Source organism: Periplaneta americana, chromosome 9 (assembly GCF_040183065.1).
Source record: "Periplaneta americana isolate PAMFEO1 chromosome 9, P.americana_PAMFEO1_priV1, whole genome shotgun sequence".
Classification (NCBI taxonomy): Eukaryota; Metazoa; Arthropoda; class Insecta; order Blattodea; family Blattidae; genus Periplaneta; species Periplaneta americana.
Genome location: NC_091125.1, coordinates 152832683 through 152856832, shown reverse-complemented (window position 1 = coordinate 152856832; position 24150 = coordinate 152832683). Strand labels below are relative to the sequence as shown.

The 24150-nt window shown below is 33.4% G+C and overlaps 1 protein-coding gene across 2 annotated transcripts in view; it reads left to right on the top strand.

Annotated features, from left to right (window-relative positions):
* The window catches only part of Lrch (Leucine-rich-repeats and calponin homology domain protein), a 328792-nt gene that overhangs the window by 267317 nt on the left and 37325 nt on the right, over nucleotides 1–24150 (top strand). Inside the window, exon 13 of one of the 2 annotated variants that reach the window (XM_069836131.1) lies at nucleotides 1511–22797. The exons of the other annotated variant lie outside the window; for it this stretch is intronic. Coding sequence (XP_069692232.1) covers nucleotides 1511–1714 — 204 coding nt within the window. The 3' untranslated portion in view covers nucleotides 1715–22797. Of the gene's footprint in view, nucleotides 1–1510; nucleotides 22798–24150 lie in introns of those variants that run through there. 2 annotated transcript variants of the gene reach the window in all.

Sequence of the window (24150 nt, the reverse complement as noted above, 5' to 3'; positions counted from 1 at the left end):
TTTCCTGCTTATAATTGCTCTTGCTTTCTAAACATGAAATAAGCTTTACATTTAAAACAGCATCAGTAAATGACATAAACAAATAACATTGATGTATTTGAAATAATAGCCTAATTAAATTTTGCTTTAAATTTATTTAAAAAGTTTCCTGATGGGTGCCTTACATCAATGCACATGTAAGTAAGTATCTACAAGACACTGCCATTAAGTATATGAAAAAGACCCAACCCGATTTGATTAATAACTATAAAAATATTTGATTTTTAATAACAATATTATTATCTTATGTAAGTTTTGTAGTTTTATATATATATATATATAATAGCCACCGCTCAGTAAATTATAGAAATGAAGATTTAATTTAACATATGCTCTATATCTACTTATATAACCCCAAAATGTGTCACTTTCATATCATCACTATAGCATTAATATGTATAATTAATGAAAAATAGTCACATCATGGCATTAACTATAATGAAATTTCATTTCTAATGGTATAAGTCTTGAAATTATTAATAACCAATTGAATTTGAACTCTAAATATGCCAGCAATCCTGCAGGTCATGTCCTTCGTGTTGTTTATTGTAGTGTGTGTTTTGTTTTATTCTGAAATCACGGTCGTGCTGAAATGCAATTAGTTCTCAAAACTGAAGAAAGATGGATTTTGGAAAATAGGATAATAATGTATGTAAATTGATATTTCACTAAAAATTACTATTTTTCTGAAAAACTTTGGGTACCAAGCTTCAAAATGAGGGGTCATTTATTAAAATCCGTTCAGCCGTTTTCCCGTAATTTCCATTACCAGTTCAAATTATATATATAGATGTCTTACCTTTTTGCAGAATTTGAATTCGTACTGAAGGGTGAAGTAAATATAGCATGAGTTCATTCCAGTGGCGTATACTGGTTAAAGGGTTTGGGCTACCGCTGACCCTATTATTACACAAAATATATCTAACAATTACTTTAATTTTTTAATTACTATGGTAAAACTAATAATACAAAATTATTACATTATGTTATATTATAAACTTTTTCTTTTGTAATTTCCTTGGGCTACCGCCGGTAGCCCGCAAAATACGCCCCTGGTTCATTCAATCTTCTGTCCATTAGAGCCGAATTGTTATCTATTGGGTAGGCTATGGCAGCTATGAAACACTTAAATAAAAATACTTTGTAGAATGATTAAAAATTGCAGCATGTCAAACAAAAGTTTCTTGTGTCTCATTAACCTGAGTAGGAAAAAAATGCGACAGTACTAATACGATAAACATAATCCATTCCTAAACTATATAACTAAGATTAATTTTTTTTAATATCTGCTATTAAACTGCAAAGCACTTGATACTGTTCTTAATTTCGTAATGTGTGTCTTACCTTTGGAGACAAATGCATGCTTATTCTGTAGTAAACAATCTGGTCATTCTAGGTACACATTAAGAGAATTGTTTGTTAGACAGTAGAGTTGTGGGCTGGATAATGATCCCCTGCCGTCTGGTTGCAGGAGGACGTGTGCACTTGTGACGATATAGTCGGGGAATTCAGGGTGGGTGCGGTTTTGCGCACCGTAGAGAGGCTTGTCACGTTTGAAGCTGCCTCATCTGCCATGCCTCGCTCTGCGCAGCCTGACAGCTTAGTCTCATTCCTCTGCCTCGCCTTCTTTGTCACGACTCTAGTGCTTCTTTATTTCTTCCCGCCCCCTGACTGAGTCCTGTAGGATGGTACACAGGCCACCTCTGACAAGGAAATGGGAGTCTATTCTAATACCTGCACACTTGTTGGAGTATTAAACAAATTTATACATCTCTCGTGGAGTATGTTTTATTTCATATATACAGGGTGTCTCTAAATTAGATCGACAAACTTTGAGACCAGATAGAATCTTAGAACACTTTTTGTTAAGGAACAAATGGACTGTGATGCTTTGTTTTAGTGCAGCAAGGTTTTATTTCATTATTTATGTATCTTGCAGGTCGAGATTGAGATAATTAGTTATTTGAAAATTGTTTAATAAACAAATCATTAATGTTACAGATATTAATTTGACACAACAATACAGAAAGCACACAAAAAAGAAAAGCATTTACATAGTGTTAAATAAGCAGTCTAAACTGCAGCCCATTTATTCCTTAACAAAAATTATCTTATAAAAGGTTATCTATCCGATCCTAAAGTTTGTCAGTCCAATTTAGAGACACCCTGTATATATTTTTTTGTCCAGTAGTTACATGGGAATCTAGAATCTTCTTCGCAAGTAATTAGGTCAAAGCTGCCTTTTGTCACTGTAATAAGAAACATAACTTTAGTCGAAGGTTGGGTACTTCATTTCAAACAATGTTGAATAATAAAACGTAACTGAACATCTTCTTAAGAAGTAACGGAAAGGACATTTTGACTAAATAAGGTAATATAATATAAATAATTTGCTGTGCATGAAACTTGTTTAATTACTTTAAAGTTGAATTTAATATTTATTTAGAAATAGTCACTGTCTTCTTGGTGTCCCATATTTGGAAAGAGTTTAATCTAAAAATACTTTAGAGATTATTTGGTGTTCCAATTTCGTTGTCATCTCATTAATGTTTCAGATAAGTTTATTTTATTTTACAGTTGTGTACAATATAGTGGCTTTGTAATTTATTTTCTTAAATAAACGTGAGGAGTTGCAGGACGTGTTTCGTACCCACATAGTATCCAAATTCGTACCCACATAGTATCCAAATTACAGCATTATAAAGAGCTTGCAGTGTATTTAAAATATCAGACGCATATTGAGAGAGTCAGAAAATAAATTATGTGCAATAAAACTGCTTATGCGCAAAAAAAAAAAAATTCTAAGAACTTGTACTGTCCTTCCAACTGTTCATCATGCGAAACTAAATGCCAGCAAAGAATCTTCTTTTTACTCCACCTCGAATTGGTCTACAAATGAGATCACTATAAACAGCATATAGGTTATTTCAACCTCCAATTGATTGTAAATTTTTGTATAAAAGTTGTTGTCTAGTGTGTTCTGATTCCTTTAGTATCAAGATTAAGGGTATTCGTATGTAAATGATCACAAACATTATCAGAAAATGCAGGCTCTAAATTTCTAAAATTTTATAAGAAAATGAACTCACAATTGGACAGAAATTACAAGGTACCACAACAAGACTTCATAGAACTTAAATATCTATTAAAAGTATTAAAAAGATTACTAATAATATTTTTCAAACCAGTTTTATCAGAGTATGAAAAAAAAATTCTGCAGTTACACATTTGGTAACCATAACATTGTTATGCTCTCTCGGACATCTTTTAATATTTTTCCTGCATATAATAAACACTTATTTCTGAAAAGTAGACTACTCTCAGACATGTAGAGTTGTTTATTTTAATGCAATTAATTTTTTATTTGGCCTATATAAATTATATTAAAATTTACATAATGTTTTGTGACCTAATTTTTCTATTTTCAAAGAAATGGGCATTATTGTAGTCTACCTTTTGCATAAATTCATGTTAAATTAGTGTACAAAATTTTGAGAATTCGATCTCTAATGGTTTTGGAGTTATGAAATAATATATGTGAAAACTTCCAAATTTTGGAAAATTTAATTTAAAGTAAAAAGTGAATTCTTAAAAATATTATTAGTAACCTTTTTTCAGATATTTAAGTTCTAATAAGTCTTGTTGTGGTACCTTGTAATTTTTGTCCAATTGTGAGTTCATTTCCTTATAAAGTTTCGAAATTTAGAGCCTGTATTTTCTGATAATAATTGTGGTCGTTCACGTACATATACCCTTAATGCACTGCACAAACAACGAGTATGTATTGAACTCCAGGTGCGTTTTATTTGAAGTGTAAGCAGCATAAATCTCCATTTCCTTGTCAGAATGCCTCATTGTAGAAATTAGACTTTGTATATGGTAAGGAAATAAGATTTTAGAAGACTCTACACATAACACAAGCCTGTAGGATGTAGGGCATGTAGTTAACTAATGCAATCTTCCATATCTCTAGATTAGTTTTAAGGACAGCATTAATCTGTTGTAAAATGAACTTTGGAGACATTTTTATGAAGACAATTAATGAGTGAATGTGACATCGTTGTCACTTATATACAAAGATTTGAGTGTAAGTGTTGTGATTTGAATGGGCGTAGTGATACCCAAACATTCCATCACATTCATACATGGACATACGCTCAATGGCTTCCAGAAACTCTGCATTTTTTGTGCATTAGGTAAAGATTATATTATTATTTAAAAATTATGAAAACGTTTTTTGGAAGCATTGACTTGCATTATAGACAGCTCAGCATTGTCAATATCAACTTAAGAATATAGTGATTTTGTATTTCTCTGTGTGGGAAAAGTAATTGAGTAATGTCTCCTAGAAACCGTTATTCATTTGTTATTCAAAATGAGTAACTGTTTTTGCAATTCTTGGTTCTACATGTATAATTCTGATAAAACCGCGTCATTTATGGACTTAGAGTAATTTAAATTACTTCATGTCACAATACTAAAAATGTATTTTGTTTTCTATCTAAACTAAAATCAGTTCCTGGTATGAAAGTTCGTTATTTTAATTTAATTCACATGTAGAAAGTAGAATTGCAGGACAATTTTTTTTTGCTATTTCCTGAGAGAAAAATGAATTAGATGTGATAACAAAATATCTGTGCCTAAACTAATTTCATCCTTGTTTACATTTTATACTCATACTGTCAATTCTCCTGGTTAGCAGCATTGGTATATTATATGTATGCACATTTTGATAACATTAATGTACTTTATTATTATTATTATTATTATTATTATTATTATTATTATTATTTACCATCATCATTATCACCACCATAATTATTTTAGTGTAACCAATTGTTGTGTCCATTCTTTGCATGAAATACTTAAAACTATATATAAGACAAATTACATTATTTTCGTATGTATTGTTGTGGTTTATACTACCTTTCTTTATAAATTTAAGTTTAATTATGTTTTCAGTTAAGAGTTTGATATATTTTTAAAATATTAGTTTGCACTTAAATATATATGTATTAATATTTGTATCCATGCAACTACATTAATTTAAGTTAATAATATACAAGTATAAGCACAAATTTGAGAACTAAAACATCAACCGTAACAACTGAAACTAGTCATATGTGCCTGTTTTATTAATTAAAAATACAAATAATATGTAAACCTATGAAATTATGTGTGTTTTAATTTATGTTCTAGTCAGTCTAGAAGAAATTGTTAATAGTGAATATTATTTTCTTCAGTACAAATTTATGACAGTATGGCTTACCAGATGTTACATATATATATTGCATTACGCACAGCTTTCCCAGTGCCCCCAACAAAGTATATCTCAAGCTACCATACTGAAGAGTATTAATATTTGTTTGTGTTTATTTGCTAGAGTGATTAATATAATTTCTGCATGAAATAACGCACAGTAATTATAACGGGTGAATTCTTAATTTAATTTAAACATGTTTTCCTGTCAATATATGCTCTTTCTTTCCTTTTTATTTATACAACATAAATTCTTAATACGTACTTGTGAACAATAAAAAAAAAAAAAATAGTAAATGTACATTTAGAAAAATCTTGTTCTTGATTCCATATCTGTTGTGAATTATTCTGCTGTAGAATGTACTACTAAAAGATCAAAGAACGATTTATTGTGTTTGGGAGGTGAAAATCCTCACTAGGGCTCTTGTTTACATTATATTTTGTATGTATTAATTATTGAATGTTTGGATTTGTAGTCAGCTCTCATTTGCATTTTGAGATATTTTACTTCCTTGTTGTTTTTTAACTTCCATTAAGTGAGACCAGGCAGCTCATAAATCATCGTCGTCATCGTCATCATCATCATCATCATCATCATCATCATCATCAACATTATGAACCACTTAGTACCTATTACAATAATATTATCATGTTGTCTTTTCCTATGAATTTCCATTCATGCTCCAGACATCCCTGCTACCAGTATTTTCTTGGAAGATAATGGACTGCTAAGATTGGTAACTGGTGTCTTCCCATGCATTATAAATGATCTTTCCAATTTTGTTGCTATTCTAAAATTTCGTTGATTTTACAAAGTTCTGAAGCTTACTTCTAATGTCGATAATTTACCTGCTGATCTGGAACCATACTGGTATTTGTGCAGCTTAAAATATTTTAAAATTAAATTTCATTCCAAGTTATCGTCATAAGTAGAAGCAATATGACATGTTTTCTCTCGATTCTTTTGAGTGGTTAATGATCAAATTGGAATATTCGCCAATAAGGTCGCAAACTGTAAAAAGAAAACATATTTGTACCTAGGTAATAATTGAAAGTTATTATTCTCCAATGAAAATATAAGAAGTCTAAATTTGTCGTATTCAGATTTTTTACGGTTGAAATGCAACGATAATTTTTTTTATCAGGGCCTAAATAAATTTTTAATTGTGATTTATCACTGTTTCGTGGAAAGTAAAACAGGAAATGACTGACGATTACTGTTTTATCCAGAGATTATAATAGGCCTATTGCTTATGTCGTTTGGAACATCATTTCACAAGAGATTTTGTGGTTGTGACAACATTTGTTTGAGAGCTGACTACATCATCTTTGCACTAGTCTGTGGTTCTTACACATATCTTTTTGTAGCTGTTAAAACAATTTATATACCAAGGGTTTTTAAGAAGTAAGCTTGCCTAATCACAAATGATTTTGATTTTGCTCAAAATTAAGTGAATTTTGTGACTATAAAGAGTTGTGGTATCAAAAGACAAGACTGTTTACTATGTATCAGTATTATATATGTATTTATATGAAATTAATTTCCTGAGATATTTCTCCTTTTGTGGTGAAACATACAGACGTGCATTTCTAATATTCCTTTGTTCAGAACAATGAGAGTTGAGCATTTATATTTCATAGTATTTCTTAATAATATCGTTTATTTGTAAACTACCGGTACCTTGTACAGTTTGCATTTCCACCTTCTTAATTACTTTTCGTCCCTCTTCTGGCAAACTAGCGAAAGTGAAAAATAAGCGGCCCTGCACTTAAGGTCTATTTGCTAATTTGTCACTTTCGCTAGTTTGCCAGAGGAGGGACGATATATTAACTTGCATCATTTGCCACCAGTAAAATAATTTTTAGAATGTCCCTGATACTCATATCTTTTAAATTAGATGATACCGGCAACTTAGATGCTCACTTATTGATTGGTTTTGTTCAGCTCATTCAGATTGTTATTATAGTAACACTCACTTGTCTATGTTTCCGAATTGACCTAATGGTATTATTTATCGCTAGAGAACATTACTTCCTTGGAGTGTTCTGGACTAAACTTGGTAATAAAATGAGCACTAGCTCTGAGGAGGATGTATTCTTAATTGTGTTAGCTTTGGAAGAAGAAATAACAAAATCAGCTTTGCTTCATCCATTTCATTTATGCCTTCAATATTACCGCAATTGGAGGCCTTGCAATCGATATATTGCCATGGTTTTCTTTATTTTGTTCTTGGCTCTTATAGAAATCTGTCTAGATTTCTCTGACTAGAATTTTGGATAGAATTCTGTCATGCATACAGAGGCAGTACAGTCAAATGAGCGATGTTCAATTTAAATAGTGCAAAGAATAAAAATCCGAACACACCAAACGAATCCATTTCGGTAAATGAGCACCTATGCCAGTTTCAAAACCAATTATTTGAAAATACAGTAATTTTCCCTAATACCTCACTTTAAGTAGCCTATATCTTGTACCTACCTATACAAAATACGTTTATTAATCGTAATTTTAATATTTGATGTAGCTGTTATGCAAAGTTATGTCACTTCTATTGAGTAGGTACTTGTTTATTTAAGACTTTCAGGCAATTTGTGTCTTATTATTGTCTTTCATCTATTTTAGTTTGTCGAAAATTAAGATTTCTTTCCAAGTCAACAATCAATTTGGCCTTCGGATCAAGAAAGATATGAATAATACTATGCAATAATGAGATGTATTATATTATAAGTTTCGCCATGAGTCATATTTTAGTGTAGCCTACCTATGCATTTAAATCTCTTGTGGTAATTTCCTTCATATTATGTATGGCCAAAGTTCGCAATTGGTGCAGGCATAGAAATCCATTCCAATTATTGTTAACTTCACGTGATTTTCTTTATTCGAGAAACGTGTCTGTATGTTTCACAACACCTTACCAACGACTTTTTCTTGAAAGAGGCTGGAACAACTGTTTTGATATACCAGTAATGTGTTTATAATAAAATGCCCTTTTTCTTCAAACTATTTTGATTTCACTAAGAATTTCAATACTAGTATTTATGAAGACCAAGTATTACACTGTATAAGATACAGAAGACTGCAATTTGTAAAGAAAAGCCTTTGGATATACTGTCAGGTATAGGTTCACTAATATATTTCTGCACTTCTAAAAGACAGTTTCTTTGTTTATCTTTTCTTGTATTGTGTGTGATTGAAGGTGATTTTATGAATGTTAATGAACTTCCGAAATTGTAATATTTGTGTAGAGTAATTAAGTTGAACCATATCAGTTCAATGTTTTGAACTTTAGCCCGTCACAAAATCAGAAGAGCACAGTCAGGAACCCTGATTTCATATTACAAGTTATTATTGTATGTTGACTTTAACAGTACATGGCATATTATGTTATAAGTCACGCAATATTACTTGGCAATTGAAATTTTAACAGAAATTTAAATGTAAACCTAAGAATGAGTTACCGTTTGGGATGAGACCACTAGAATGTTGAGTCTGGCCTTGTTATTTGGTGTGTAAAGAGTCACGTGTTTAAAAAAATTCACTGAACTTACTTCATTGTGAAGTTAGAATGAGTTGAAATAACTACTGAAGCTTTCCTGGCAACGTGATAATTCGAAATTTTCTCGGGCTTCCAGCCAGGTCATAAGTTGGTGATCCACTGACGTTTCGAGGATGTTCATCTTCCTCATCTTCAGGGTTAAATGATATCTGAGGGTACCTAGCTCCTTCATTTATAGTGCCAGAGGGAGTCAGCCAAGGAGCTGTGTGCCGATTGGCTGTTATTAGTGTGGACCGTGGCGAGAACGCTGCCGACGTGTCGTCTTGCTTTGTGCTTTCGGGTCTCACGGTGGGCTCGGCGGACGAGTTCTCGTGTGTCCTCCGCTGATGACGGCCCGTCGTCCAGGCGGTGAGATGAGGAAGATGAACATCCTCGAAACGTCGGTGGATCACCAACTTATGACCTGGCTGGAAGCCCGAGAAAATTTCGAATTAGAATGAGTTGTTTTCGTTTCAGGATTTATGAGTTACTTTACAATCTGACTATAACCTAGATACAGCGTTTCTCAAACTATGGTCCGCGGACCACCTGTGGTCCTCGAGTTCTGCCCTTAAGGTCCTTCAAAAATGACAGAAGAAAAAATAAAATTCAAACGAATTGCGTGTCACACTATAGCTGAAAATCTCAGAGATTGGAAATGACACATGGCAATCGCCTTTCACTTTTTCTCCCAGTACTAATATTTTATGAAATTTCTTACCCTACCTGTCTACTCACTTCTCACTCTACTCTCAGCAACAAAAGAGGGATTTAAAGCGCTATGAAAGTGGCGTTTCTCGCCATCTTGCTGAGCCTGTAACCCAGCCAGGGACCACCCGAATTCATAACAGGACCAAAGTACCGAACCTTATCATGTATTGGTGACTTTCTTAATAGTTTTGCCGACACCCAGTCTGCACATTGAAATGGGCACATACTGTACGTCAAACACCAATAATAGAACGTGCCAAATTGCATCTTTACTTGTTGAAAATCGGGCATGTTTCAGCATTATTATTTTTTTTTTTTTCCCCCAGATAACGATGTAAGACATTTTAGACTCCGCTATTTTAAAATCTGACAGGTTTACTTTTTACATTTGTGTTTTTTGTCTCTAAGTACCGTTTCATTTCGCGGGTTTCATACACTCATTTGAAAGCACTTCGTAACAAACAACGCACCGAGGTTTTGGTTCACTCTCATTGCCACAACTCTTGTCATATTTACGAAAATATTTTTTCTTTGAATAGCTACCACTAGGAGTAGATATTTCTTTAATGGCACTATAATTAATATATTTCTTCACACACAGCTTCTGAACTATTAGCTCTGCCTAAATGAAGCGTGTCTTTATGTTCCTTTCTTTTCAAAGATCCGGATCGAAGCCAGTTTTCCATTATTTATAATGGGCATTATTTAACAGAGACCACATAAGAAGGATTTCAAACAACTAACTGCTAACAGGCAAGCGATGAATTAACAATGCACAGAATTGTTATAAATTACTTGTGATTGGCTACAAAAATATAATTACAAAGTATTATAATTAATTAATTCTATTGTAAAATATATGTATTAAAATATAAAAATGATAAATTTGCTTTCGAAGGGAACAAGAGCAAGGTGGTTCGCAGAACTGTTCTGACTTAAAAAAGTTTGAGAAACGCTGACCTAGAATATATTAAATAGGAGTATTATAGCATATACTGTGCAAAACAATTCACTTTATTTTACTATTTGCCTATGCTACACAGTTTCAATAAGATATATACTGTCCACTGAGGACTTCCGCCTGGTTATTATTGTTTATACTGCTGGCAACAGTCATAAATTTGACTACCCCAAGGATGACTGCTAATAAGGGTTTCCCAAACAGCCACAAGGCTACATTCCAATTGCCAAGAATTTTTGCGCAACTTGTATAAGGAACTAATACATAATTTAACATTTAGCGTGTGAAGAGTGTCGAATAATTAATGGAAGAGATGTATTAATCAATAAGAATGGCCTTATTGGATTGTGCATATAAGTTTGACATATCATATTTCAGTTGATTTTATTACAAACAATGTATCGGTTCAAGTATTGACAACCATCCAGATACCCAAACACAGCTGCAGATACTGGAAAATGCCCATTCATTTTATAATAGAATTAACTTTGTGATTTTTTCTTATAATCCACTTTTCTTCTTCTGAAGAAAAGTTAGAGTTATAAAATCTCACAGCCATATGTCCTGCCAGTAACTTCTGAATGGCCTGATTAAATTTGATATACATAAATTGTGATTTCAACTATATATGTTTATACTTTTTTATATATAGTTTATGTCCAAAAATAAAACTTTATCTACATGCTCGATTGTGTGGTCTTCATATAATAATATTATTACCATATTATTAGTATACAGATTCAATTCAAAATGGCAGTAGTCAGTGGCGGTTCCTCGGGGGAGGGAAGGGAGGAACGTCCTCCTCACATTTTTCTTCTTTTGAAAGTAAATACCAAATAAAATATGTGCCTTGAAATTCAAGGAAGATTCGATCATTTTTAAGTTCACAGCTCTAAGAAAATCTCGGTTGTTCGAGTTTTAAACGATGCGCGCTCATGTGCTGCTAGAAAACTGTGAGAAAGATGCGAGATTGTTTGTGTGGAGGAAAGCCAATCCATTCCTCCTTTACTGCAGTTAGCACACATAGACAACAGCGCACTAGCGGCCAGAGAAAGAAGCAGAGTTTTAAAGTGAGTAAATGAACGGAGAGGGAGGAGATCCTCCTCTGAATCAGTCATGGGCGGGAAATAGAAACCGACTGGTCGTGCAGCAAGCTTGCTACCACTGCCATCTAACGATTTTGCATTCAACCAGATTATAACACAACTAGGAGGAGGCACAATGAAACAGTTTTAACGCGCTATGAAAAACACTATATAAACTTTTTTTTTAAATTATAAATAAAAAATTTTATTCATTGCACTTTATATAGGCTACTATTCATGGTTTGAAGCTTTCATGGATATTTGAAAGTTAAAGTCGTGTTTATATAAAACAAAGAGGAAGTAGTTCTACGTTAGTATTGCAGATCTTTTTGGCCCCTGAAATTCACTTCCATTCATTGTGTACTAGACAGGACAACAGCCAAGTTGTCAGTTTTGTACAAATATATTTGAAATTGAAAGTAAGTAGGTACTCCAAACTACATTATTTTTAACATAAAAAATTGGGCACCGGCAACTTTGAACAATAATGGTAGTATGACTTTACAAGAACTGATATTCTTCAAAAGCATGTGATACTGAACTTGTAAAATGTACATGTTACAACACAGACCACGTGGGTGGGTGCACTGTTCTCGCTTTCCTCAGATTATTTCCCATTCCCATTTCCGCATAACGGTTCCGATTACGTGTTAGTTGCTATAGTCTCTTCCAACACGTGTGATGCTGTAGTGTGCTCGAAAAATGCTGCGAGGTGAATTTCCTTGTAAAAACATATTTTATGGAAAATTTAGGAAACTCAGTTTACAAGAACAGATTATTGCTATACAGAAGGGAAGGCCAACCCCAACACTACCTGGTCTTACATGTGTGCATGTTGGCTAATTTGTAGCTTGTTTCATTCAAGAAGGTGTCATTTCGTCCTGTTACCTTCTTTCCTCCTCTTAAGAAATACGCAGGAGCCGCCACTGGCAGTAGTTCAAATCTTTGAAATTGGCGAGATCATAAAATTAGTCTAGTGGCGAAGCTTCATGGTAGGCAGGGTAAGCTGAGCTGAGCTGAGTAGTATAATGCATGACTAGGAGAACTTGTAGCAGTGCAAGCTCTACTTAGCAGCTTACAAAACAGACCAGTATCTTATCGCAGCTTCACTGAATGTAATGAATGCTTCGAAACGACAATTAAGACTTTGGCATGCTCTCATTTGCAGGGATTCAGTTCAGTTCAATAATTAAATAAGTCAGTCACAAAACTGTAAGTTTGAAATAACAACTAGATTAAAACTGGAGTATGATATGTTGAAATGCACTTGCCACTGTCTGACAAAGGTGAAATGAATTTCTGTCATTGGTGCATCAGATGGCAAGCATTGTATTGACATGGTGCTGATCGTAAGGAAATGTAGTTTGTAAGGAATGTCGATACTTGTATTAGTATTTTTGAAACTGCTAATAATCGATATGTTAATTTTGAATGATTTCGTTGAGATATATTTTAAAATGATTAATGGTGTATGTTAATGACACCTCGTGTAGTGTTTAGGATAAAATGAAATGTAACGAAATTTTCTGAAAATAATGAAATTGTTGTTCTTGAACATTGCTACTGGTTGTTGAGAAACTTTATTTTGTATGGAGATGTGCTAAATACATCAGGGAAGGAAATTAAACAGTGCTCAAAAGTGGACGAAGGGAGGGAAGCAATTTTATATTTTCCTCTGCAAAATGACTTCCATTATGTGCGAAATAATGATATGCTAACAATTTATATTATAATATCATTTAAGTTTGGTTCAGAATCTAACATAGAAAGTTCCTCAGCTTTGATGGCATTAAAGAATATTTTTATAACTTCTGTCCTTGACATAGGTCATAAGCATAGAAGTTGAACACTCACCTCTAGGTTTGTTTCTTTATTGTCATGTCAACACTAGAAATTGCTCTGCATATTACTAGTACACATTAAATGTGCACTGATTCAATATGAAAAACTTATCAGATTACCAGGTAACAATTGGCATTCATACAGTCCTCTTTGTAGATTGAAAACTCAAAAAAGTTTCATATCCATTGTTCAAGAATTAAAACAGAAAATCAATATCCCGAATTTAAAAGAAAACTTACAAATTAAACCAAACCCTTTAACTCTATTAAATATAGAATATAATCTAAATTTAACACAAGAAATACTGAAATCAGAAGTAAACACTGAAATACTGAAACAATTGTCTTTAGAGACAATTAATATTAGGTACCCTCCACAAAACTGGCTTCATTTATACACCGACGGATCCTTGATCTCCAGAGAACAAGGTGCCGGTGCAGGTGTTACGTGCTGTCTCTTCTCACTTTATAGATCTTTTGGATATGGAACAACAAGTTTTGATGGTGAAATCATTGCAATAAATTAATGTCTCAGGAATCTTCTATGCCACATCAATAAATTTAGGAATGCAGTTATATTGTCAGACTCCAAAGCAGCTATTCTATCAATAGTCTCTAAACACACACCTTCATCTCAAATAGCAGAAATAACTAAAATGCTCTCTCAATTAATATCACTCAATAAAAGAATTGTATTCCAATGGATACCATCCCATTGTGGAATCCTGGGAAACAAGAATGTGGGTGCTTTAGCAAAGAAGGGCAGCACTGCTACTTACAGACCTGTTACTAAATCTACGTATTACTCTGTGAAGAGATTTATTAAATCTACATACTTAGACTTCAACAAACGAAATTTGATAACTCAATCCCAAGGGAAAAAATGGAACTCTCTGCATCAAAATCCACAGTTAATTCCCGATTTACCACGAAACTCGTCTGTAGCTGCATTTAGATTGGCAACAGGCCATGATTGTTTGGCCAAACACCTGCATAGAATTGGAATATATCAGTCCCCTAACTGCCCAGTGTGCAACTCAAACCAAGAAATGGATTCGGAACACCTCAAAATCTGTGCTTCAGTGGCTAGTCATGATAATATCTTTGAAAAATATTGGAGTGCGAGAGGTCAAATGACTTTATTGTCAAACACCTGGCATTAGAAAACAACAACAACATTAAATGTGAAGTTTGCCGATATGCTTATAACCTGTGTTATGTAGTGCAAAATCAGTCGAGAGGTTACATACAGAGTTCAAAGCAGTTCTAAGGGGAAGAATTTTGTAAAAATCTTTCTAACAAATTAAGGCAAGAAATTGCTCTTACTGGACACCCATTGCTTACGTAATTTGTTTGGAGTCACGTAATGTAATAGGAAAATTTGTACATCATTTATCAATAATAACGAGAAATTTAAAAGAACTTCCAATTTACTGAATTATCTAACGAAACATTTCTTTTATCAATCACTTAATACCAGGGTTTAAGCTAAAGAATAAATAATAAAATTGTCGCAAAAATGCACAAATGGAAAATTACATTTGTGCAAGTTGCGAAATGCTTGTGCAGTATTATAAATAATTGTGCAGAAAGATCAAATTTATTTATTTATTTAAATCCACCACCAACAGAAGCAGGCTTCCAATTACAGATGGCTTACACAGATACATGCACAAAATACATAATAAGAAAAAAAAAAAAAACAAAACAGAACAAACAACACAAACGAAAGAAAGAAAATAATAACGGTAATAGATGCTAGAATATAGTATTGCAGTTAATATAGTGCCAAATGGCAATATAATGATGCAAAATTATTTAAAAACATTATAATACACTTCTTCATAATTTAAATATCTAAGGAAATACAATTCTTTTTAATATTGTATGAAATTTGTCAACTGTTAAACTGAAATTTAATTGAGAATCACAGTTTAAAGACAGAGAGTTGTAAGTATTACACATAACAAACAATGGAGAGTTCTTGAAGAAAACAGTTCTAGGAATGGGAATAATAAAAGGTTGCCTATGACGTAATTCTGTTTTTTTGTTTACATTGAACTGAAGGAATTTAAGAAAATCACAGTTATTCAATATACTTTAACAGTCTTATAGACTAAAATTTGACTATTTATTAGTCGTCGAGATGTTAAAGTTTTATAATTAAATTCAAAAAGTAACTAATTATATGAAATTTGCTTGTCATAAGACGACACGTGATGTTTTTTAAAATATAAATAACGTAAAAATCTTTTCTGTATCCTTTCTATTTGCATCTGATGGGACTGGAACTGAGGTGACCATATTACAGACGCATACTCTAGTTTACTCCTAACTAGAGTTTTATATAGAGTATCAATAGTATTTATATTTTTTAATTCTTTTGTATTTCTGATTATAAATCCTAATTTTTTATATGCATCAATCACCACGTGATTTAAGTGCATTTTAAAACATAAGTTGTGTGTAAAATAAATACCCAAATTCTTATATGATTCTACTCTAGGTAACTTCACACCATTAATTTCATATGAATTTTGAGCAACTGTCTTATTTTTAAAATAGGCCTACGTCATAAAGCAACATTTATTAAGATTTAACAGAAGAAAATTATCGATTATTAAAAAAACAAAAAGTTATGTAATTTGTTTCTTGGAGTTTTATTAAACTAGGTATGTTTAGAATCAATTACTGCTGAATTTACGTCACATTAAAATACGTTATTTTATGGGCACTCTGAACATTGAAATTCATTACGACTAGGCCCTTCAAATTCTTAACTTGTTATTGTTATTACTGAAAGGCGGTTTCTAATTCCAGTTTTTACAAGATTCATGCAATTAAATTCTCGCTCACAGTTTACAGTATACGATGGAATTATATAAATAAATTAGAAGAAATTTTTCACGCAACTTACATGAATTGCACCAATGTTTTGAAATCCATTCCTGAACATCTATTGCTCAATACCTTTTTGAGCATTGCCCATGCCATTAGCATTTCATTTAAATTCAGATTAGTTCAAACACATCTCTGATTTCATTTTCTTCATCACCATCTTCGTTTCTGAAGTCTAATGTGGGTGTCGCATTTTTGCACATTTACATTCAAAGTTTGTTGCATTTTTTGAAGTCGAATAGCAAAATGCAACAAATGCGACTGTGGCTTAAACCCTGCTTAATTCTGAGAATTAGGCTGTAGATTAAAGTGATGAAATATGTGAAACCAATGCCTATTTTTCAAGCAATAATTTCTTAGAAAAGACAACCTTTCTGCTAAATTTCTCACCAATCTTATATGGCAGTTTTGAGATTGAATGTGTAGTAAAGAACTCTCTTTCTTGTAGAGAAGGTTTCTAAACTATGTTCCTGTGCATTCTGGTTGAAAAACTCCTCTGGAAAAAGATTTTCTTCCTTTCTTTTGTAAATATAAAGGGACTTTATTAAAATAAAAAAATTCCTATTTTGAGCACTGAAAGTTTCAAAATCCAAGTCTTCAACTATGGAAAATGTATTTTTAACTCAAGTTATATACTTCAAGGGGTAGCCAAACTTTAACTGTGAAAATTGGAAGTCACACATGATCTTCCTGTTCTGTGTATGTTCTAGTTTTGAATAAGCTAAGATGTAACATTTTGGCCACCCCTGTGTGTGCTGAGTGATACAATTAATATAACTTTGACAAGCCAAAATTATTTTGAGAGATCATAAGAAATATTGTAATAGAACTCCAGATATTTTACATTGTTGTTTGTACAGGAAGGGAGGAGACTTGATAATAGCTGCTTCATTAAGCATTGAATAAATTGCTTAAGTGATGTAACAGTGAAAATGTACGTAATTTTCTCACTCCCTATACAAATGAATGCACTTCATATTTCTTCTACAGAACAGTGAAACCTGGCTATAACAAGCGAAGTTACTGTTTATATTAAAATATTTATTGTGTGTTTTACTCCACTCATTTTCCACATCTAACAAAGTGTGAATTATTTTTATAAAAAAGTTCTTGTCTGTTGGGTGTACAGCCTATTTTATGCTGTTTGGGAGAAACAGGGTATTGTAATTTATCTTTGGATATACTGTGCCTCATTTTCAAAGTGGAAGATTATTGTCTCCTTTTCCTGTCATAAATGCAAGATGAAGTTTGGGAGCCACAGGGTGATGTATTTGTGTTAACAGTGACCCTAATTCTTTCGTGGATCTGAGATATCTCAGCAGGATGTGTCTTCACAGTGGCACATAATCTCCGTCATTGTGGTGGAATTGTATATCTTGGGTTGCCAACAACTTTTTATAAAATAGGTAATTTGGGAATCAACAAAATTTCACTAGACACTGGATGTACATTTACACAAAGGATTGACATAATTTACATTACAACTGCAGACTACGATAATTTACAATATAAAGAAAAAGACCTTTGGGGAGGCCGAGACGTAGATGGGAGGATAATATTAAAATGGATTTGAGGGAGGTGGGATATGATGGTAGGGACTGGTTTAATCTTGCTCAGGATAGGGACTGATGGCGAGCTTATGTGAGGGCGGCAATGAACCTCGGGTTCCTTAAAAGCCATTTGTAAGTAAGTAAGTAAGTAAGTATACAGGGTGATTCAGACCACCCGTAACAGTAATTTATTTCGGAAACTAGTGCATTAAAATTTTCGAGACAAAAATATTTATCACTAAAGCACATGTGAACTTTCACTTGAGCTTGATTTCATCAATCAATCTTAACAGGAAGTAGGGTCAGTGGCGTATCACTTTAAAATTTCAAATGGGAGTAGTGGTCAAATATGGTACCATTTGATAGAGCTCTTCAAAACAAACAACTTTCATAGGAAACGTTTTTAACAATTCCTACTCTTTCAATGAGAAAACGTACGAAAAGATGTCATTAATACTGAGTAATGTTACGAAAATAAAATGTAAACTAGATAAGTACATTTAATATTAACATAGTACACACGCAAAATTACCTGGCTGAGTGTAGACCTGGTGGCTGGCAGGGGTGAATACAAGTAAACTATCCTTCTCCTTTTCGTATTGTAACATTTCTCAATATTGATGGCATTGTCTTTTCGTACGTTTTATCATTGAAAGAGTAGGAATTAATAAAAACGTTCACCTATGAAAGTTGTTTGTTTTGAAGTGCTCTATCAAATAGTACCAAATTTGATCGGACTCCCATTTGAAATTTTAAAGTGATACGCCACTGACCCTACTTCCTGTTAAGGCTGATTGATGAAATCAAGCTCAAGTGAAAGACCACGTGCTTTAGTTACAAATATTTTTGTCTCGAAAGTTTTAATGCTCTAGTTTCCGAAATAAATGACTTAATGTTAGTCCAAATCACACATTTCTTTTTTGTACGTTTTCTCATTGAAAGAGTAGGAATTAATAAAAACGTTTCCTCTAAAAGTTATTTGTTTTAAAGAGCTCTATCAAATGGTACCATATTTGACCACTACTCCCATTTGAAATTTTAAAGTGATACGCCACTGACCCTACTTCCTGTTAAGATTGATTGATGAAATCAAGCTCAAGTGAAAGTTCACATGTGCTTTAGTAATAAATATTTTTGTCTCGAAAATTTTAATGCACTAGTTTCCGAAATAAATTACTGTTACGGGTGGTCTGAATCACCCTGTATAAAGAAAAATTTTACCAAAGAAATTTTAATGTCTGATGCATATCTAGAATTAAAAAAAAATCATTAAGGATAGGCCAATTAATTTTCCATCCAGTCAATTGTCAGCATTGCCTATTAATTAAATAAAGAAAAATTTACTTTTTCATTATTACTCTACTAACTGATAAAACGTGTCAATTAAAATAATAAATTTCAAGAACATAATATTTTTAATAACAAACTTCTAATAGAAATTACACTGGGTTTTTATTTCAAAATTTTCCAGCCGAAATAACTACTTATTTTAATGAAATTTAATTTAAATAAAGAACACGTCAATTTGGATATTAAGGGGCAAGTTTAAAACCAGTGTTTATTACGTTTTAGGTTTTACCCCTTCTTCCCCCAACTCTCTTTGAAATTCCAAATGGCACCCTTATATTAATTTATTCATTCATAGTGTTCTGTCCCGAACTCTTCTCCTGTTCACCATTCCTTCCAGTGCATCCTTCAGTAGGCAATTTCTTTTCAGCCAGCGACCCAACCAATTCCTTTTCCTCTTCCTGATCAGTTTCAGCATCATTCTTTCTTTACCCACTCTTTCCAATACAGCTTAATATCTTATTCTGTCTGTCCACTTCACATGTTCCATTCTTCTACATATCCACATTTCAAATGCTTCTATTTGCTTCTCTTCACTTCATCATAATGTCCATGTTTCTGCCCCCCATACAATGCTACACTCCACACAAAGCACTTCTCTAGTCTCTTCCGTAGTTCTTTTTCATGAGATCCACAGAGGATGATCCTTTTTCTATTAAAAGCTTCCTTGACCATTGTTATCCTCTTTTTTACTTCCTGGCTACAGCTCATGTTGTTGCTTATAGTACACCCCAATTATTTTAAGCTGCCCACTTGTTCTACTGCCTCATTTAGAATTCGCAAGTTTACCTTCTTTATTTTTCTTCCTATGACCATGGTCTTTGTCTTATTAGCATTTATCTTCATCCCATACTGCTGACAGCTGTCATTTAGTCCAGGATCAAAGGTATCCCTAAATATCATCTCTTCTTCTGCTAACAACGCCATATTACCAGCAAATCATGTGCACTTAATTCTTCTTCCTCCTACTATCACCTTTCTCATGTTCTGAATACAACCATCCAAGTAGATTTTGAACAGGGTAGGTGATAAAGTACTCCTCTCCCTACTTCACTTCCTGCTAACATTTCTTCTCCTGTCCTGACTTTGAACCCTTAGGCCTATATTATGATAGTACTTACATTTGAAAGCGTACTTAAATTTGAAAGAGTATTCAATTTTTTTGTACATCTTATTAATTTTTTCTCACATCTTTTGTTTTATATTGTCACCTGGCAACCTGGATTGTTATTATTGTCAATTGGTTGTAGGATGAAAACACAATTTATTTTGGGCAATTTCTTAAATTTAGTTAATTACATTTGCAAAATTAAATGTTAAAAACGTGCTCCATTGTGGGCTAGTCAGTAAAACAGCCTATTTCGGAACTCCACATATCATTGCCATAGTATTGAAACCACGCATAAATATAGTAAATTCACATTTCTGCATTTATTATCCTGTATCCTGTTTAAAATTTTTAAAGAATAGGTTTATAATATACAACTATAATATTTCTTAATATTAGTTTGTGTTACTATCTGAAATAACCTGTAATTTTATTCTCTTCAGCTCTAATCAATAATAACAATAATCCAGGTTGCCAGGCGACGATAGAAAACAAAATACATGAGAACAAATGAATGAGATAGCCTATATAAACAGTTTTAATTTAATTTATTGGTCTGGCCCAATATTTTGGGTTTTCCCTGCAACACAGAATAGCTCACAATAAAATTTAAAATGAAAAATTATATAAACAGGTTTCAGACAAAAGTGATTAAGACATAAGAAAAAAAAAATAGAACCAAGTATAATTAAATTGAATGTATGCCATAAAGATGCTGACGAAATATCGCTACAGAAAATTTTTTATAATGGTGGTGACGATGACATCTTGAAGATCTCTTGTCAGCTTGTATTTTTCCCTCCACTTTACAAAGGCTTTCTGAATGGTGCCTCTCGCTCCAAAGAAGAGACCGGTAACTGTGATTTTTTTCAATGTTGTATTTTGCTGATAGGTACTGAATCGTGGGCTCTTAGATTTTCTTTTTCTCTTCGTTCACTTCAGATGGTTGAGTGGCTGAGATTTCAAATCTGATCGTAAGATCAATTATTTCGAATTTAACTCTGATATAATGGGGGGGGGGGTGAGGAAACGAAACCTAAAATGCAATTAATACTGGTTTGAAACTTCACCCTTAATATCTAATTTGACGTGTTTTTTTTTGTCTAAATTAAATTGAATGACATAAGATGGGAGAAGCCCAGAAAAATTATGGGAGATAGAAGATCACAAAATAAGGCGAAATACAGGGAATGTTGGCAACCCTATCTGTGGTTAATTTTGTTTTCACTGTAATAAAAATTGTTCTCTGTGTGGGAAATGTCTTGGTAAGTGTATGTTTCAGTAAAAGAAATTAATGGTTGCTACGCCTGATATTTTGGTAAAAGTGAGCTCATGTATAGTCACATGGAACAGCACAACTTCCTTGCTTGTTATAGCTGGGTTTTACTGCAACACAGTGAGAGTCTGAAATATGTAGAAATCTCAGCATTATTTTAACCAGTTTGTTACTGCTGATGCTTCTTATTGCAGTCTTTCTAAAATACTTTAGAGTTTTCATGTGTTGTCCTTGGTAGTAAGGGGGGGAAAGTTAATTAAATTCATATATTTTTACATCAAGTTCTTTGAACGAAATTGAAGAATAGCTTGTTGTTCAATTCATTTTCAAGTGTTACATTGACATTTTCCTTTGAAATAGGTATGGTATATTATGTAGAACAGTCCTGGACACCATGGTGAAGGGAAAAGTGCATGCAGAAACCCCCGCCCATGTTTTTTCGCCTTATAAACAAACACAGTAAGACACTGTATATCAGTGATGGATTTCAGGGAACCAGTGAGAGCCTAAAGTTCGTAAAAACTATGATATCTGCCTTATACAATCCGTCACTGAGTAATGCTTACCTTCCTGTCTACTCATATTGGGCTAAAACATTACTGTCTCAGTCGGGGAAGGTGGAGTGCGGAGTTAAGAGGTAGTCTGCAGTGACGTGATTAAGATATTAGTGCCCAGGCCTAGTGTAGAAGCAATATCATGCTGGAATTGTGTCCTTTCCCATCCTCACATACTAACAGTATAAATAATTGATTAAATGGCGATCTTACTCGTGTTAATTGTGTAAGCATGTGTGGCTTACAGCTGTTTCGGTGCTTCTTCACACCATCCTCAGAGCCTACTAACAGTATATTTACATTTTTGTCACGTGATCAAATATATTACCCATCAGCCTTTGTGCACTTCCAATTTTGAGAGTCATAGCATCCCAGTGCAACGTAGACATACTGTAACATTTGGTCTGATGCAACCTGTATTACGCATATTAATTTGCTGTCTCAGCATCAAAGATTCAATTTCCTTATCTTAGACTGAGTCTAGAATAAGATTTTCTGTAATAGTACGAAAATATTAGAAAATATTCTCTTCAGGTTTGAGTAACCAAATTGTAGAACATTTTGTATGGATATTGTATACTTCCAATTTCATGTAATTAATATGGAAAGAATTAAGAGTTACATTTCTTTGACATGAGCGAACATAATACATGAACTTCTCATTGCTGTACAAGTATGTTCTATCTGAAAGGTTCTAAGCCAAGACCTTAAAATCTTGGACTGATATGAAGAATAAAAGTTAATGTAGAGACTAAAATTAATTCTGATGAAAAATTTGGAATTGAAGAGATAATGGGGTAGGGTGGCCAGTTCCTTTCCCCCTCCAATGCATGCATCGCCGAATAGCCGTTAATTCGTAGGACAAAACGGCAATTGTTTGTCTAAGCAACGACAGTCAAATCATTTAAACTCATGTTATAACTACAATTTCTTCCATGTATATACTGCGTGTTCAGTTCAAAATGTGTCATGGCTCGCTGTATGTCGTCATGTGGCTAGCCGATGAGCCTAGAGAATTCAATCTTCCTACACTTCCTCAGAGGCGTATTACCTATGTGCCAGAGAAGTTGCCTAGCAAGTACGGCATTCATTCTGAAGAGTACTTACCGATATGTACGGTAACGCCTGTAGTGGCAGGAATGTGAACTGTTTGGAAACACTTACTGAGGTGAGTTTTTTTCTTACTGTCAGGATATGGGAGAGGGTTAAGACGATTACTTACGTATAGTATTTGTTGACATTAACTTCGACGGTCAACATGGACACGGAGCATTTGATCTGTACTGTGGAATGTTACCGTACGCAACTGATGATAACAAATACCCTGCGTACGACTTGCCCGCGCAAAACTCAGTTCGAAAGAGGTTATGGTAGCACACAGACTTTACAGACCGCCATCTGTTGCTACGACGTTCAAGTTATACCATACACGTTCTCAAGTTCAGATTGAACGCCTTGATTAATAGGCAACTTCTCTGACATAAAAGCTGAAACTCGCTTCAAATCGCTGACTCACAACAGTGACGTCATGACACACTTTGAAATGAACACCCAGTATTTCACTTAGCTTTGTAATTTTGTATAACACTATGTGTTACAAGAAATACAATATGCGGCAAAACAAACAACACTGAAATGTTATTTAATTGCATTAGTACAGTATGTGTTCAAAATGTGTACCATCACGTGCCACACATTGTTCATAACGTTTCTGAAGATTATTGAACAAAGATTACTGTAAGGACACAAAAAATGACGTTATCATCTCGCGTAATTCGGAAATATCTGTAGGTGGGTCATCTGCCTTGAAAACTGGGACATCCTAAGAAACGCCGGAGGGACAATTCTTCTTTGAGACTGTAATGGGCCACATGGCCTAATACTAGCCATTGTGGGCCTAAGACTTCTAGTTTATTTATGACACATGGCAAACGGGGGGGGGGGGGAAGAACCTGCTTTGAATAAAGGCTGTTGGACTTAGTATT